Source organism: Macaca thibetana, chromosome 4 (assembly GCF_024542745.1).
Source record: "Macaca thibetana thibetana isolate TM-01 chromosome 4, ASM2454274v1, whole genome shotgun sequence".
NCBI classification, from domain to species: domain Eukaryota; kingdom Metazoa; phylum Chordata; class Mammalia; order Primates; family Cercopithecidae; genus Macaca; species Macaca thibetana.
Window position 1 is genome coordinate 128,730,641 of NC_065581.1, and position 15,576 is coordinate 128,746,216.

Consider the following 15,576-nt stretch of genomic DNA (forward strand, 5'->3'; position numbering starts at 1 on the left):
ATGCGCCACCATGCCCGGCTAATTTTGTATTTTTAGTAGAGATGGGGGTTCTCCATGTTGGTCAGGCTGGGCCTGAACTCCCGACCTCAGGTGATCTACCTGCCTTGGCCTCCCCAAGTGCTGGGATTACAGGTGTGTGTATCAGTAGGTTTTCATTACATTGTGGGTGAGAGAATGTGGGAGGTCTGGAAGCTGCAGGTGCAGAGATCAGAGTAGTGTGGCCCTCTTCTTCTTTTTTTTTTTTTTTTAATTGAGACAGAGTCTCGCACTGTCACCCAGGCTGGAGTGCAGTGATGCAATCTCGGCTCACTGCAAGCTCCGCCTCCTGGGTTCACGCCATTCTCCTGCCTCAGGCTCCCAAGTAGCTGGGACTACAGGCGCGTACCACCACGCCCAGCTAATTTTTTAAAATATATTTTTAGTAGAGACGAGGTTTCACCATGTTAGCCAGGATGGTCTCGATCTCCTGATCTCGTGATTCGCCTGCCTAGGCCTCCCAAAGTGCTGGGATTACAGGTGTGAGCCACTGTGCCCGGCCAGTGTGGCCCTCTTCTAACCCAAACACCTGGTGAAGGTTCAGTTGTTTCTGTGATTTAGCATTTAAGGCTAAATCCTCTGGGCCATCAGTTGAATAAGTCAAATAATGAAACGCAGAGTTGCTTACAGAATGAAGCCATGTGAGTAAGTAAACACACAGGTACAGCAAAGGAAAGCGCTTTGTCTCAGCCTTGCTTTTTCCCTCTGCCTGAGTGTTCTCTCTTGGCTATATAACTTGACTTTCCATTTGCATCAAGTCATGGAGTCTCAGGATCAGAAGAAGCTCTAGAGATAAAAAAAAAATTCCAACTTGTGAACAGTGCATTAATCCAACATCATCATCCCAGATCAGTGTTTGCGCACAGCTATCTTCAATGTCAAGAAACATAACTTTTTACATTCTGGTAACTTCCAGTCACTGTTATCAGTTTTCTCTTCCAGAACTAAATTTACACTTCCACTAAAAGTGTAAATTCTTCCATATGTTAACCTTTAATTCTGTTATTTTATTCCTCTGGAGTCTTATTTTCTCCTATGTTATGTCTCCTATGTTATGGCCTAGAATATTTATGATAAGTCCTGGGTCACTCTCTTCTGAATGTGTTCTCATTTATCATCCTATTTCAAATATCTTGCGAGTACCATGTGGTATGAGGACCAGAAAACAGAGAACGCTTGTCTTCTATTAGGCACGCTGGTGTCTGCCGATTCCGCTGTGACACTGTTAGGGTTTTTACTTCCTCAGTGCGCTGATGATGTTTAGTGAGCTTGTTGCCCAAGTGCTCTCCTTGTTTCTGGTGCAGCTTGGGTAGGTCTTCATTTTATACCTGTCCAGTTGAACTTTTTTTAAATATAAAAAGAGATGTTCCTGTTTATTCCTACTGAATTAATAAGAATATAGCCTATTCAGTAGGAATAAACTGAATAGGCTGTATCCTGTCTAAGTATAGCTCATTATTTCATTCTTTGAGATCATTTTGGACCTTAGTCTATCCATCTCTTAGTTTTCTTTTATCTATGGATATAAAGCACTTGTTGTCATATTAATCTTTAATAAAAACATTAACTACCTTTCTTTCCATTGCCCACTTCTCCATCTTTCATCTGGACTATTGCAGGAGCTTGGTATTCACGTTCAAGCCTATGGATAAGTTTTTCACACTGCTAGAGGGATGTCTGTTAAAAAACACAAACATGATTGATTCTCATATTCCTGTTTTTATGTCTATCCCTATGGCCACCATTTGATCCCTTTTCTCCACTTGGACGAAGTAGTTACATAACTAGTCTCTGTCCCGTCTCTCTTTCTCACTGCAAGTTCATCCTGGCCTGTCTGGATCACACATTTAGCTGTCAGTACCCTTCAGTGGCTCCCCACTGCCTCTGTTTGGTGAAAACATTATGCCTTTGGCTCTGTATCCCCTCTGATGGCATGCCCCAAAGCACCCCATCTGGCATCTTTGACATGATTTTACTACTCCTAAAGCAAAGCAAGGCAAGGAACCATAGTTTCATTTTCTTATCTTTCTAATGGTGTGGCTCAACAATAAAACTAAACACTAAATTAAACTGCTCACAGACCCTCAGTGAATTAGGTAACTTACAGAAACACAGTCCAGGCATCTGTATGAATCTTCTGTTGAACTCAGAGATTGATTTCTTTGCCTCATTTGGAATCTATAAAACTGGATTTCTTAGCCTAATTATCGTGAGAGGAGAGGATATCTTTGCACCTTTAACTTTTATCAAGTAATTCAGAAGTTCATGTGGTGCACATTAATGAAGTAGTATCAATGAGAGTAATGAATACGAGGGCTGAGAGGCACTCTAATATGTGCTACTGGATTAAGGTTTAATGTGGCATTTCACACCTAATGTTTAGGAAAGGGTTTTAAAGCTTAGTTTCCACACCTCACATTTGTATAAATGAATCCCTAGAGTTTGAAATTTGTTTATGATAGAGCAGACGTGGGAAAATGGACTCTGTAGGCGCCATGAAGTGTTTTGCAGTGAAGATTTATAGAAATGTTATAAAAGGCACCACAGGGACCTCGTACTTCTGGCTGATGGCATCACCACTACTAGGGCAGTATTTACTGTTTTTCTTATATGCCCGTTAACAAATAGTGGTCAAATAAAGAAGATCAAAGCAAATCTGCCTTTTCCTTTCAAAGGGCTGATACTTCTTTGTGCAGTATTTCTTTATCCAGCCTCTTTGACGCTATGCATGATGCTGCAAGATGGCAGAACGTTGTGCCTTTATCGTCACAAAAGCCATCAGTAAGTGGCGTAATTCTAGGAAACTCTGAGGCCGCCCTTTAACTTTAAGAATAGAGTGGCAAAGAACCAAATGGGAACCTTTGTTCCTTAGTGGTTGTTTGATTCCATGTCAACCTGTGTTGGCTTTGTCATTTTCAAAATCATGCATAGGTTTTAAGTTGCATAAAAATACTGTTAAAACTCCTGCTAGAAGTAAATTGCAGTTTATCTTGGGGAGATGCATTAAATACTTAAAAGATTACTGAAGTCCGGGAGTTTTGAAGAATTAACCATCTCCTCGAATGTAGAAATGTGGAAAAGAATTTTGGAACTTCTGGACCCTGATGAAAAGTAAATAACTTATACATACGTGGAACTTGTAATTTACTGGTGACAGACCATTCAATCCGCAGTAATAATTTCTGTTTTCAGCTCTAGCCCTTGAACAGAACAAATTAGGCTCTTTTTTCTTTCAATAATGTTTTCGTAAAGCTCACTGGGCTTTTAGAAAGGGAAATTTTAGATTTGTTTCTCACTGGTTAAGCAGATTTCTTGGATTCATTCATGGAGTGTGCTGTTTTCCAACTTTATGGTCACAGGAGTCTAGGAAGCATAAATGTGAACAGAAAGCTGACTCTATGTGTGTGTATGTGTATGCATGTGACTACATGTTAGTCTTTTATATAACGTTGTGACAGCTAGGCCCAACTCATGAGCTTACTTCCCCAACGATCAGCAGGTTTGACTCTGTTTCATATTCATCCAACTCACAGGTTGGACATAGGCCAGAGATGCTAACCAGCCAGGGTAGGAGGACAAAGAGACATAAATTTATTGTGGACTAAGCGGGTGGGGCCTGCAGTTGCTCAGGGGCCTTTGGGACTGTTTTAATTATAGTAGCTGAGTGGTAGTGTTTTTACCCATACATGTGAATACATTTTAAAATTATACCACAGAATATTTTTACGCAATGTAAAGCCAATCTAGTTGTAAAATCAACCCTGTTGCACGAGGCAGTGTCTCATTTCTCTCAAATTTGTACAAAGTCTCTATTAATACAACATTTGTCACTTTAATGATTTAAACAAAGTAATTGCAAAACCTGACTGACTATTGGAGAGCTGCATGCCCATTTCCCATGGGGACTGATTTAAAAGCCTCTATATCTGCATGTGACGTGCAAGGATACTTGTACCACATCTAATTGAAAATGCTCCTTAGTGCTGGAGAAGAGTTCAGGGGGCTGGGCGCGGTGGCTCATACCTATAATCCCAGCACTTTGAGAGGCCGAGGTGGGTGGATCACCTGAGGTCAGGAGTCAAAGCAGCCTGGCCAACACAGTGAAACCCCATCTCTACTAAAAATACAAAATAATTTAGCCGGGCTTGGTGGTGGATGCCTGTAATCACAGCTACTCAGGAGGCTGAGGCAGGAGAATCACTTGAACCCAGGGGCGGCGGTTGCAGTGAGCCGAGATTGTGCCACTGTACTCCAACCTGGCAACAGCGAGACTCCGTCTCAAAAGAGTTCAGGAATTCAGAGTAGTGTTTATTTTACTTTGGCAGATATTTAAATTTAAGGTCTCACCATACCCCTTTCCATATTTGCCTTTGTTTTGGATCAGAATGTCAAAGGGAATGGGAGAAGATGGTACTCACATCCCTACAGGGGCCAAGCCACAGTATTCCTGGAATTCCCCAAGAGCTAACCCTATATCCATTAAAGTTTGGGTGTGAACATTTAAGAAACTAATCTCAAATGAATTTAGTCTTAAGTGAAAAATGTGTCCTTTATAAGGGTAGGAAGAAAATCCTTTATTATTATTATTTGATCTGTGGTGTTTGCTTTTTTGTGACAGTGATGCAGCTAGTTGATGTTGGAGGCAGGATTTACAAGACAGCAGTATGGGAGCATCTTGACTCGGTGGAGATGATCTGTTAGTTATTAGAGCAGCAGCTAGGTTTATTTGGAAAGTGTAAGCTGTATTTGGGTGACAAACATTTCTAAATGAAATTAGTCATTTGCTTAAGACATAGATTTTCATTTTCTTTACCAAAAGGTAGTTTCAAGTATGCTTATTTTATATGTGGGTTTTTTTGTTATTCTTTTGCTTTTTTGTTTTGTTGTGCTTTTGCTATTGTACATACTGACCTGATTCTCTTGAAGTAGAGGAAAGAAGTTAATATGGATTTGAAAATATTTTCATTTCACAAATAGTATGATATTGATGTATATTACACCTATGTTTATTGATCATCTGATTAAAGAAAAATAATAGGAAATAACAAATGTCTCATTCAAGAATAAAAGTTTATAAATATAGAAAATTATGGAAGTATGTTACATTTACAATTTGTATTCATTTTTTTATTTCTTAATAAGATCTTGAATATTGGAGGCATGCCTCCTCCCTTTCCTTCCATCTCCACATAAGTTGGAGAGAGATCTAGGATTCAAAAACATCTGGGTCAAGCATTCGTCATCAGGAGAAGCACTGGACTAGGAGGAAGGTGGTCTAAATTTTAATTGTAGACTTGGCGCCAACTAACATTTGACCTAGGCAAGGAATTTCATTCACTTCATGAGATTTGGCTTCCTCGCATGTAAAATGATGCTAACTCCCTTGTTTTCCCAGGCCCATTCAGCTCCAAAACTCCATTCTCTTTTATTCCAAAGACCCACTGCACAGATTGACACAATTTAAAATAAACTCTAAAACTGAAATTTCCTGCGTTTCTTCATGCCAGAGATCTAATAAATACATGTGAACTTAATTAAATCCACCAGCCTGTGGAGGGAAAGAGTTCTGAAGATTCATTTATTTTTTTCAGCATGTGTTTGCTCACCATTTAGTACATCCCCCAGCACCATGCTGGACAGTAAGAGTAGATACAAAGAAGTACTTCCTGATAGCATTGATAGTTGAACTGGAAACACCTTGAAAATAATTACAAAGCAAAAAATGGACTAGTTACAGCAAACTATTATAAAGTATAATAATAGTTGGTATTTATTAAGCACTTCACGTTGCTGGCACCACACTCATTTAATCCTCACCCTAATCCCATAAGGTAAATGATAGTCATCACCCCAATGTTACAGAGAAAATGGAGGCACCGAGAGAGTTAAGTGATTTGTCCAAAGTTACTGTTTCACACAAGAGATTTAGAGAGGATATTTTACTTGCCTTAGACTCCCTTGGGTCCTCTCTTGGATAAGTAGGTTTAAGTACTGAGAAAAAGTAAGGGAGTAATTTGGGAGTGGGAGGATTGATTTTGACTTGCTAAGCAGACTTGATTTTTATTAAAATGCAAAAGCAACAAATTTTTTTTCTTAATTTGGGTGTTGGCGTGTTTTAATGTCATTTATTGTAAATTCTTTTTGGAGACAGCATACATTTTAAGCAGTCTAGAAGTGAAGAGTCTTAAAGTGAGATAGCTTATTTCAGGAGAAAACAATAATCACATGATTCTGTGCTTTGAAGAAAACGATCCAGAAAGAACTAAAATTGGGTCAAGTGTTGAGCATCGCTCAGCACCGCTGGTAGTGACTGCCCAGAGTGGTGGGGACTGAGGGTGGGGGGTGTGCTGGGTGTAATAGAGGCAGGTTTTTCTCCTTTGGAGAATTCCCGAGTATAGGTTCTGTCCTTGAAACTTCAGTTGCAGAGGAGACACTCCACATTGTGATCTCTAGTGGGAGCCAGCATAATTCTTCCCTTGCCTGTCTTCCCTGGAGGGTTTCAGGGACATGGCACTGGTGGCCCTCGTGACCAGTGCTGCCAACCCTGTTTTTATACATGCTCTGGGGTGGTAAGAATGTCAGGAAAGTAAAGGGAGCTGCTCTGTGGGTACCAGCCATGCCTTCATTCATCCAGGGGCTTGCAAACGTTACGATAGACAACCTGGCCCAGAAAAGAAGAAAAAGCCTTTCTTTCTCAGGCCTCTCTCTCCATACTGAGGAGTCTACTGCTGCTTGTGCAAGCAAAACTCTTTCTCCTCCCATCCTGCTGCTCTGCCGCTGAGAGGAAGAGGGAGCTGCCCAGCGGCCTCACGCAGTAACCCTCTGCTGGTGAGTTCCCAGAACCCAGCATCCTGCAAGCTGCCGCTTCTCAGCTGGGGAGATGGAGCTGCTCTCCGCCCTCCTTGATTAGGATATGTCAGGGTTGTCAGGGCAACTGTTAACGGCAGCGTATCATATTTTCCCCTCTCTGCTGTGAGCTGAATATTTTACTGTGCGGAAGCAGGAAGAAGACTGGGAAAAGGTGCTGCAGCAGGAAGAAGCTGATTGAACAGGTTAGGCAGTGGTGGGAGGCACCAGACCCTGCGTGTCTTTAGTAGGGCTTTTCTGGAAAGTGTGTGTGTGTGTGTGTGTGTGTGTGTGTGTGCGCGCGGGCGCGCGCGCGCATGCATGCGCCCGAGCAATCACCAGCGCATGTGCCTGTCGGGGAGTCAGTGGGAGGGGGCTGGTAGGGGAGGTGGGGAAGCTGCTGCTAGGTGAGGGGAACTGCAGGGCCTCAGTTGCCAAGTGGCTGGTACTATCTGTCAGCTGTTTGCAAACTGTTTACCCATAGGGGATCTATTACAAGTGCTCAAATGAACAGGCAGCTTAGGAACTAGCAGCTTCCTGGGAGCTGCAATTACATAAGCATATATTTTTAATATAATAATAATTAAAAAAAAAAAAAAAAACCAAGTAGCAGCGGTATGCCTGGATCAGCTACAGCTCTCCGACACGAGAGACTGAAGAAGAGCAATGCAAGGCCAATTCCCCTTGGTTTATTCACCATTAATGAGGAAGACGAACAGCAAAAGAATGGAAATTCCAGAAGACCGAAAGGTATGCATTAGCTCCATCATTTGGTCGGAGCCGGATCCAGCCCTTGTCTCCCACACTGCCTAAAGAACGTTTTATAAACTGTGCTGCTCGTGCATGCTCCGGGGAGTGCTTGTGACCTCCTAGCACGGTTTGCTGGTAGTGTTTATACCCTCGGTAGGGCTGTGTATGCATGAAATGGGAAACAGTTTTTGTAGATTTGGTATATTTCAGATCAGTTGCCTTTTTTGACTTAAGCTACTTTCTTGGCCTAGAGATCTTTAATTTTTCCCATGCTCACTTCAACAGTGACCAGTCACTCTGTCCTCATCAAGAGGAGAAAATACTGAGTTATCAAGGTTTAAACGAACATCTCCCCACCTTCCTTAGGTGCCTCAGATAATTTTTGCTTACTTTAATGAAGTGAGTTTCTGCTTTAAAGGGATGAGTTAAAGTGACTCAAGAGTGCAACCTTTTCTAGGCAAAGGGTCAAAATGTCACTTCTCTTTCTATACTAAAATGCCTACTAAAATGCCGAGAGTAAAGAGGGGCACAGCAAACATTGAGGGCGAATGTGGAGGGTGAAGCTAGGGAGCAGGGAGCAGATCGTGAGGTTGTATAACTTCTGATGATAACTTTGTCACTGAATGCGTGTATGGCAGTTGAAACGCACAGGGTACAGAAAAGGGAAGTCTGACCCTTGTGTTGTTCTTTCACAGTGTGAAAGGTAGCAGCAGCTTGCCAGCTTCTTGAGGGCCTGTGTACTGCATCATCGTCAGCATTGTCTCACAGCTGCCCTCCCAGGGCTGTAATTATCAGCCAGAGACAGCAACATCAGGCATTTTTGAAAAAGGGGCTTTGAGGCCTTTGTTTTATGTTTTCCAGCATCCTAAGTCTTGCTTCCCCTTCCCCAAAATATATAAGCTGTTCTTAAACAGATGGGTTATGAGTTTTCTTGCTTTTATGTGCTGATTAAATTTTAGCATGCACTTATTCTGTCACTGAGATATCAAATTTTCTTCTGTGATGGCAGAGAGGTAGCGTCACAAAGTAGAAAGCAAATATTTAAGCAATGATAAAGTGAAGAGTGTTAAATGGAATCCAGTGTCTGAGGACTCCTGGTTTTCTTTTTCCTGGTTCTTGAATGAATCTTTCTTTGCTTTTCTTAAATGTAATTGAAACTGTCTACATTAGATCCAAAAGCATATTACTTCCTTTTTATGAGACTGTACGCAGGAAAGTTCTAATAAGTAGAATCTTACTACTGTAGTTGACTTTTATTTACTATCAGACCAGGCTCCTGTCTGAGAACCAAATGACCTCAGAATTCAAATGATGCTATGACTGGGAGGTGACTTAATGTGATTCTTTTATTTGCCTGTGAATTAGATCGTTGAACCAGAGTGTGTTGCTCTGGATGAAAACTAAGGACTTTAAATTTTTAGCGGCAAATCATTTTGCCTCTGAAAAGTTGGTAACTTTTAAAATTAATGTGGATTTGTTGAATTGTTCCCATGGGGTATTTTTGGAAACATTCTTGATTTGTGGTACTTTTCCTTGCATATCTTTGGCAGTAACTTAGGATAACCATCCATTTTATTCTTAATAATTTTCTTTTCTTTTCGAGGTGGAGTCTTGCTCTGTTGCCCAGGCTGGAGTGCAGTGGCGCAATCTGAGTTCACTGCAACCTCTGCCTTCCAGGTTCAAGCAATTCTCCTGCCTCAGCCTCCCGAGTAGCTGGGATTACAGGCACCCGCCACCACGCCCAGCTAATTTGTTTTGTATTTTTAGTAGAGACGGGGTTTTGCCATTATTGGACAGGCTGGTCTCAAACTCCTGACCTTGTGATCCTCCCACCTCGGCCTCCCAAAGTGCTGGGATTACAGACGTGAGCCACCGCACCCTGTCCTCTTCTTAATAATTTTCTTGAATACCTCTTCCTGTCTCCTATTGTTGTTTTTGTTCAGTTGCCTTTTAGTATTTTTTTAAAAAGGAAGAGAAAGGGGAGGAAAGAAGATGCTTCTAAAAACCTATTTATTTTTGGCAATTTATGTAGGTTCTTGGATAAGAGAGACTTAATCAGGGAGTTTCTGACCCCCTACCATTTTTCTTTCTATCCCTGCCCACAGTGGTGGGGAGGGCAAAGGTGGGTATTGGAGGAAGACTGAGAAAAACAATCCTGTGCTGATAAGGATGTCCAAACTTTCTGTGGATCATCAATTGTCTCTGTGACACATTCAATAAAATAACCAGATAACCCTGGGTATCTCTAATTATGCTCAGTGAATAAAATTATTGGCTTTGACTGAATTTTTCATTGGGTCCATCTTAACAATAGGAATATTCACTTTGTAGTCCAGCTTTGTTCCATGGAAAATGATGGAAATGTTCTGTATATGCACTGTCTAATACAATAGCCATTAGCCACAGCTGCAGAGCTTGAAATACAGCTAGTGCAACTGAGAAACAAAATTTTAGTTAAATAGCCACATGTGACTACCTTATTGGACAACACAGTTCTAGTCTGTAGAGCTGTTACGTTCTGAATTTGTGTCTTCTCTGGTTTGTTCGTCCTTACTGCTTCCTGGTATTGGATATGGTTGGGTCCTGAAATGAATGTGGTTATTAAGAAGAACATTGCCGGGCGCGGTGGCTCAAGCCTGTAATCCCAGCACTTTGGGAGGCCGAGGTGGGCAGATCACGAGGTCAGGAGATCGAGACCATCCTGGCTAACACGGTGAAACCCCGTCTCTACTAAAAAATACAAAAAATTAGCCGGGCGAGGTGGCGGGTGCCTGTAGTCCCAGCTACTCGGGAGGCTGAGGCAGGAGAATGGCGTAAACCCGGGAGGCAGAGCTTGCAGTGAGCTGAGATCCGGCCACTGCACTCCAGCCTGGGCGACAGAGCGAGACTCCATCTAAAAAAAAAAAAAAAAGAACATCAAGGAGCAGACAGCCTCTTTACTGCATGAGAACACAGAAAACTGGATGTGTAGATAATTCCATTTTTCCTTTTCCACTTAAATGTTGTTGCACTGTTCTGATTATTATTATTATTACCAGTCACTAGTTGCCTGTATCATTTGTTGCACCTTTTAATGGACTCTTTTTTTTCCTCCTTTTTATTTTTATTTTTTCTTTAGAGACAGGGTCTTGCCCTGTTACCCAAGCTGGAGTCCAATGGCACGATCATAGCTCACTGTAGCCCCCAACTCCTGGGCTCAAGTGATCCTCCTGCCTCAACCTCCTTAATAGCTGGAATTACAGGCACATGCCACCACACCCAAGTAATTTTTTAAAAAGTTTTTTGTAGGGATGGGATCTTGCTGTGTTGCCCAGGTGATCCTGAACTCCTGTCTTCAAGTGATCCTCCCGTCTTGGCTTCCCAAAGGGCTGGGATTACAGGCGTGAGTCACTGTGCTTGGCCCTCTCTTATTTTCTAAATCAGTTATTCCCAAAGCATCATAGCAAGATGACATACAGATTATATTTTGTGTGTGACTATTATGATACACAATCAGAAACTTTTCCCACCCCATGGCCTAATCTGCCAACCATACCCAAACCTGGTATCCAAACCTGGTTTTCATGCTTAGTATCTTTTTTTTTTTACTGGTAGTAAAGAAGTTTACCATCTAAATTTGATGAGTTGAATGTTTCCGTTCAGGATTATCCTGGCTAATGATGAGTACCATCTTTTCAGGTACCATACTGTTGGGCAAACATCAAATAACTCAGTAAGAGTGAGCGTGGAGATTACCATCTGGGTTTCTGTGATGGCTTCATAGTTATCTGGTGGGGTGGCAATAGTTTGTTTAGATGGTAGACTAGATAATTCTTGAAGAAGTGATTACTCTTCCATGTAATCAGTAGGAGTGTAATGTTTTACATACCTGACTGTTATTACCATAGTAATTAAATAGTCACTGGGAGCAAGCTGGGCTTATGCTGATGCTCTTATACCTCAGAACCTCAAGCCTCCTTGTAATGCTGACTTCAGGGCTGGCTTAGGAGAGACTGTTTAGGTGCTGCAGTAACTAAATGCCCTTGGATAGGTCTCAAGGCAAACCTGCCTTATGGTGAATTTTGCTGAGCACAGTGATTATTAAGTAATAAGGCGTTTTCCTCCTAAACCAGCATTTGTTAAATGCTCACTCTGTGGCAGATTGCTCTTCTGGGGTTTTTTGGAAGTAATGCAAAGATAATTGACATGGTTTCTGCTCAGAAGTGCAGGAAGAAAAATATGTACAAATAATGCAAGAGTATAAATTGAAGTCAGGAAGGGAAGAGGATGAGAGTGGTGGAAATGTTAAGTATGTGCCAACTGTGAAGACATTGGCCTCAAGATTTTAATCTGAAACAGAGCGTTTAAGGGATATAGACTCCTCTCCCATCCCAAATGTCTGGCTGAGGTTGAAGACCTCAGACCTTAAAGGCGGGAGCAGAGAGTAATGGGCAAAGCATCTTTTAAATGTCATTATAGAAGCTAGACATCCACACAATGTTTACCTGCAGATAGACACTTCTAGAGGCTTCATGACTATTACACAATATATTTTACAACTTCTGCTTTGTAATGGTCTCCTGACTCATTCTGTGAACTGCCTAAAGCAGTCATCTGATTGACTTTATACTCCTGTCTTGTTTTTATATAAAACCTGATTGATGTGCAGCTCTAATACTAAATTTACTCATGAGACTTGACTCTAAATGACTTTTACTTGATTTTATCAAAATTATCATCTCCCTCAAAAGACGAAAGACTCATCACTCTCTAGGTGGATCATGGTCTTCCTGCTTTCAATCTTTCCTCTTTCCAACCCATCCTCCATAGCATGCCTCTATGACATCTTTCCAATGGGAATATCTGCCTATTAGAAATAAACTTCTCAGTGAAACAGAGGTCTTGACTAGCAGTCTTTAAGCCATATTTAGTCTATAGCTATGTTTATTTGTCTCCTGCAGGTGTTTATGAGTCAACATTTAGAAACTGATTTTTTCCTAATCTGGATTTCAGCTTCCCTTGAAAAATTGGAAGACACAGCCACTCTTGTCGTCTTCCCAGCAGTCATCAGCTGGAGCGAAGTAGCAGGTGTCACCATAGCTAGAGACAGGTCATGCGTGCTGCAGTGCCCCTCTTCTAGAATATACATTACATGGCCTGCCTCAGTTATCTGCATTACCGTAGTCATTGCTTTTGTGACCCCTGACCTAAGGAATAGTCCAAGCCCCTTAGCATGGCACCTAGACTACCTGCCAGCTGGTCCCTTTTTCCCTCTTCATCCTCTTTCCTGCCACTCTTTGCACTTTGTGCTCCAGCAGCACCAAAGTGCTTGTTGCATTTGCCTGCTCCGTCATGTTCTTGCATGCCTCTGTGTCCTACTCATGCTCATCTGTCCATTTTCCTCATCTTTCTTCCTCATTTGGGTAACTCTGACTTACTCTGTAGAATCAGATCACATGGCATCTTCTCCAGACTTTCCTTTGGTGCCATGTCCAGGAAACCGCCTCTCTTGCTCCCAGCCTCCTCATTCCTGGCACAAAGGGCAGCCCCTCGCTGTGTTCCTTCGGCACTGTAAGTCCTGTACTGACTTCAACCCTGACACTTACTTACTTCAGTGTAATGAAATCATCCATGCACACATCCATGCCCTTCCTTCCTACAAACACTGTAAGCTTTGTAAGGGCCAGGACTCATCCTTTTTATACCCTGTACCTTCCAGAGTACATGGAACATTATGAAACAAAGGCAAACTTAACACTTAAAATAACTTTTACAGACTCTGAAGGTCTTCATAATATAGGAATTCTAAGAAATGTTGATAGCATTAGAATTGTCCTTTCAAGGTAACTGCTTGGAAAGAGACAATTCTGTGTTTGAAACATTAATCATATTGCTCTCCATCAAACTGCATTTGTCTAATAGTATACCAGAGATTATCTCTTTGTCTTCTTCTCCTCCTTTTTTTTTTTTTTTGAGGGAGGCAAACTCTTGCTCTGTCTTTCAGGCTGATGTGCAGTGGTACGATTATGGCTCACTGCAACTTTGAACTCCTGGGCTCAAGTGCTCCTCCTCAGCCTTCCCAGCAGCTTGCAACTAGAGGTGCACACCACCACACTTGGCTGTTTTTTTTCTTTTAATTTGTAGAGGTGGGGTCTCGCTTTGTTGCCTTGGCTGGTCTCCAACTCCTGGGCTCAGGTGATCCCCACACCTTGATGTCCCAAAGTGCTGGGATTGCAGGAGTGAGCCACAGCACCCAGCCCTGTTTTGTTGTTTTCTGTCATGCTATTCATTTTTCTTTGGTGGAAAAACAAAGGTATATAGTTATAAGGTGCTATTAATTGACCACTTTGTGAATATCAAGGTTAATAATGCTTTCTGTCCCTTTTGTTAGCTAATCGTAGATTAAATTGTAAAGAAATACAACTTCTCCTTGAGATCAGGACACAGTGGTTCTGAGAAACTGTACTCCCCCACCCCCACTTTGTTAAAATGTGTATTTCTGGAGCCTGCAGTGACTTCTCTTCTTTTGGCTTTTCCACCATAAAGGTAGAATTTCCTCCAGTTAAGGTTTCCAAATGAAATATAATCTAGTGTTTATCATTTATATTCCTATCGGATAGGTGATGATCTAGCAACTGTAATGTCCTTTTCTAAGTTATGAATCTTTTTGTTTTCCAAGAGGAGTCTTAGAATAAGAAATGTGAATGCCTCTATAGAATCATTCTCATACACTTCCTTGTTTCTTTTTCTCTTTTGTTCTGTGAGGCTTGCACCATTGTCTTCCCAGTGTCCTTATGTGTGGCATTTTAGGGCTAGGCAAATGGTTTTAGCTGTAAAATTTAACAGCTAGGGAGGCAAAAATATATTTTAGAACAATGGTATCAAAGATCCTTATTTTGAGGAGGAAATCTTGAGGTCAAATTGATTGGCATAAAGTTTTATTTGCTGAAGAGATCTTAAATGTAATATTTATTCAAAATATTTATATAAAAATAATAGGGGATGGAGCAAGGATCACATCATCTAATGTATGTCTTGTACTCATTGGATTCTCTGTAACTATTGAGTAAAAGAATACAGCTGTTCCCTAGGCATTCTGTGTTATATAAGTAAGAATTACCACATACATTACTGTGTACAAGAGGAACATGATTTAACCTGTGTTTGGTTATCGAAAGTTTTTGTATAGTGAGGTACAATATAAAATGTAATTTGCTTGCTATATAAAACTAAAAGACTGAAAAATTGTGTGCCTGTTTCCAGAGCTATAATTGATGGAGCTAAAAGAGCTGACTCCTCCAATCACAGGAACCAAACACAATTAAGTATTTGCTTAGAGCCTCCTGGCTGATAACTCTTAGATATTATTTATTAAAAGATTATAGTCTGAGTTTGAATTGAATGTCCATTTCCATTAACATCCCTGTGTCTCCAAGAGCAACTTTAATTTGTTGTTACAGAAATTATCCAGGTGGCTCCAGGCACCTTGACTATGTTTTTCATTTAGCAGAAACTTAACAGCAATGAAAATGATTTTACCGAGAAACTCCATCTTAATTCTCAGATCATCTAGACATTTAGGAAAAACCCACTTTATGTTGCACCTTCCATATGTTATGTTAAGTTTATGTTCTAGATTTGCCAATTCAGAAGATAAGTCATGCCCCGTTATACCCCAGACTCAGATGCAGAGGCCCAAAGTGTGTCACAGATGGACATAAGGCACTGTTTGAAATATTTACCAGAGCACCGTTTGACATTTATGCCAACTGTAAAATGCAGGGTTTTTTTGTTTGTTTGTTTTGTTTTTCCAGGCTATCTGCCCAGCATTGGTTTGTTAGTAAGAAAATTCTCATAGAATCTTTCTGGATTCCAAAGAATTTACAATCCCAGGTCTAGTGTGGAGTGGGAATGACGTTCAGGAATATAGACCAAGAAAAATTATCTTAACAGTTTTGATCTTGA

General features: G+C 41.1%; 1 protein-coding gene across 9 annotated transcripts in view; it reads left to right on the forward strand.

Moving 5' to 3' along the window:
• Positions 1-15,576, forward strand: part of MAP7 (microtubule associated protein 7) — a 210,319-nt gene that overhangs the window by 17,667 nt on the left and 177,076 nt on the right. For 4 of the 9 annotated variants that reach the window (XM_050787939.1, XM_050787940.1, XM_050787943.1 and 1 more), the window contains exon 1: positions 6,335-7,632. The exons of 4 other annotated variants lie outside the window; for them this stretch is intronic. In XM_050787939.1, the coding sequence (XP_050643896.1) occupies positions 7,500-7,632 (133 nt within the window). In that variant the 5' untranslated portion in view covers positions 6,335-7,499. Of the gene's footprint in view, positions 1-6,334; positions 7,633-15,576 lie in introns of those variants that run through there. One more of the 9 variants, XM_050787951.1, reaches the window with a different exon arrangement.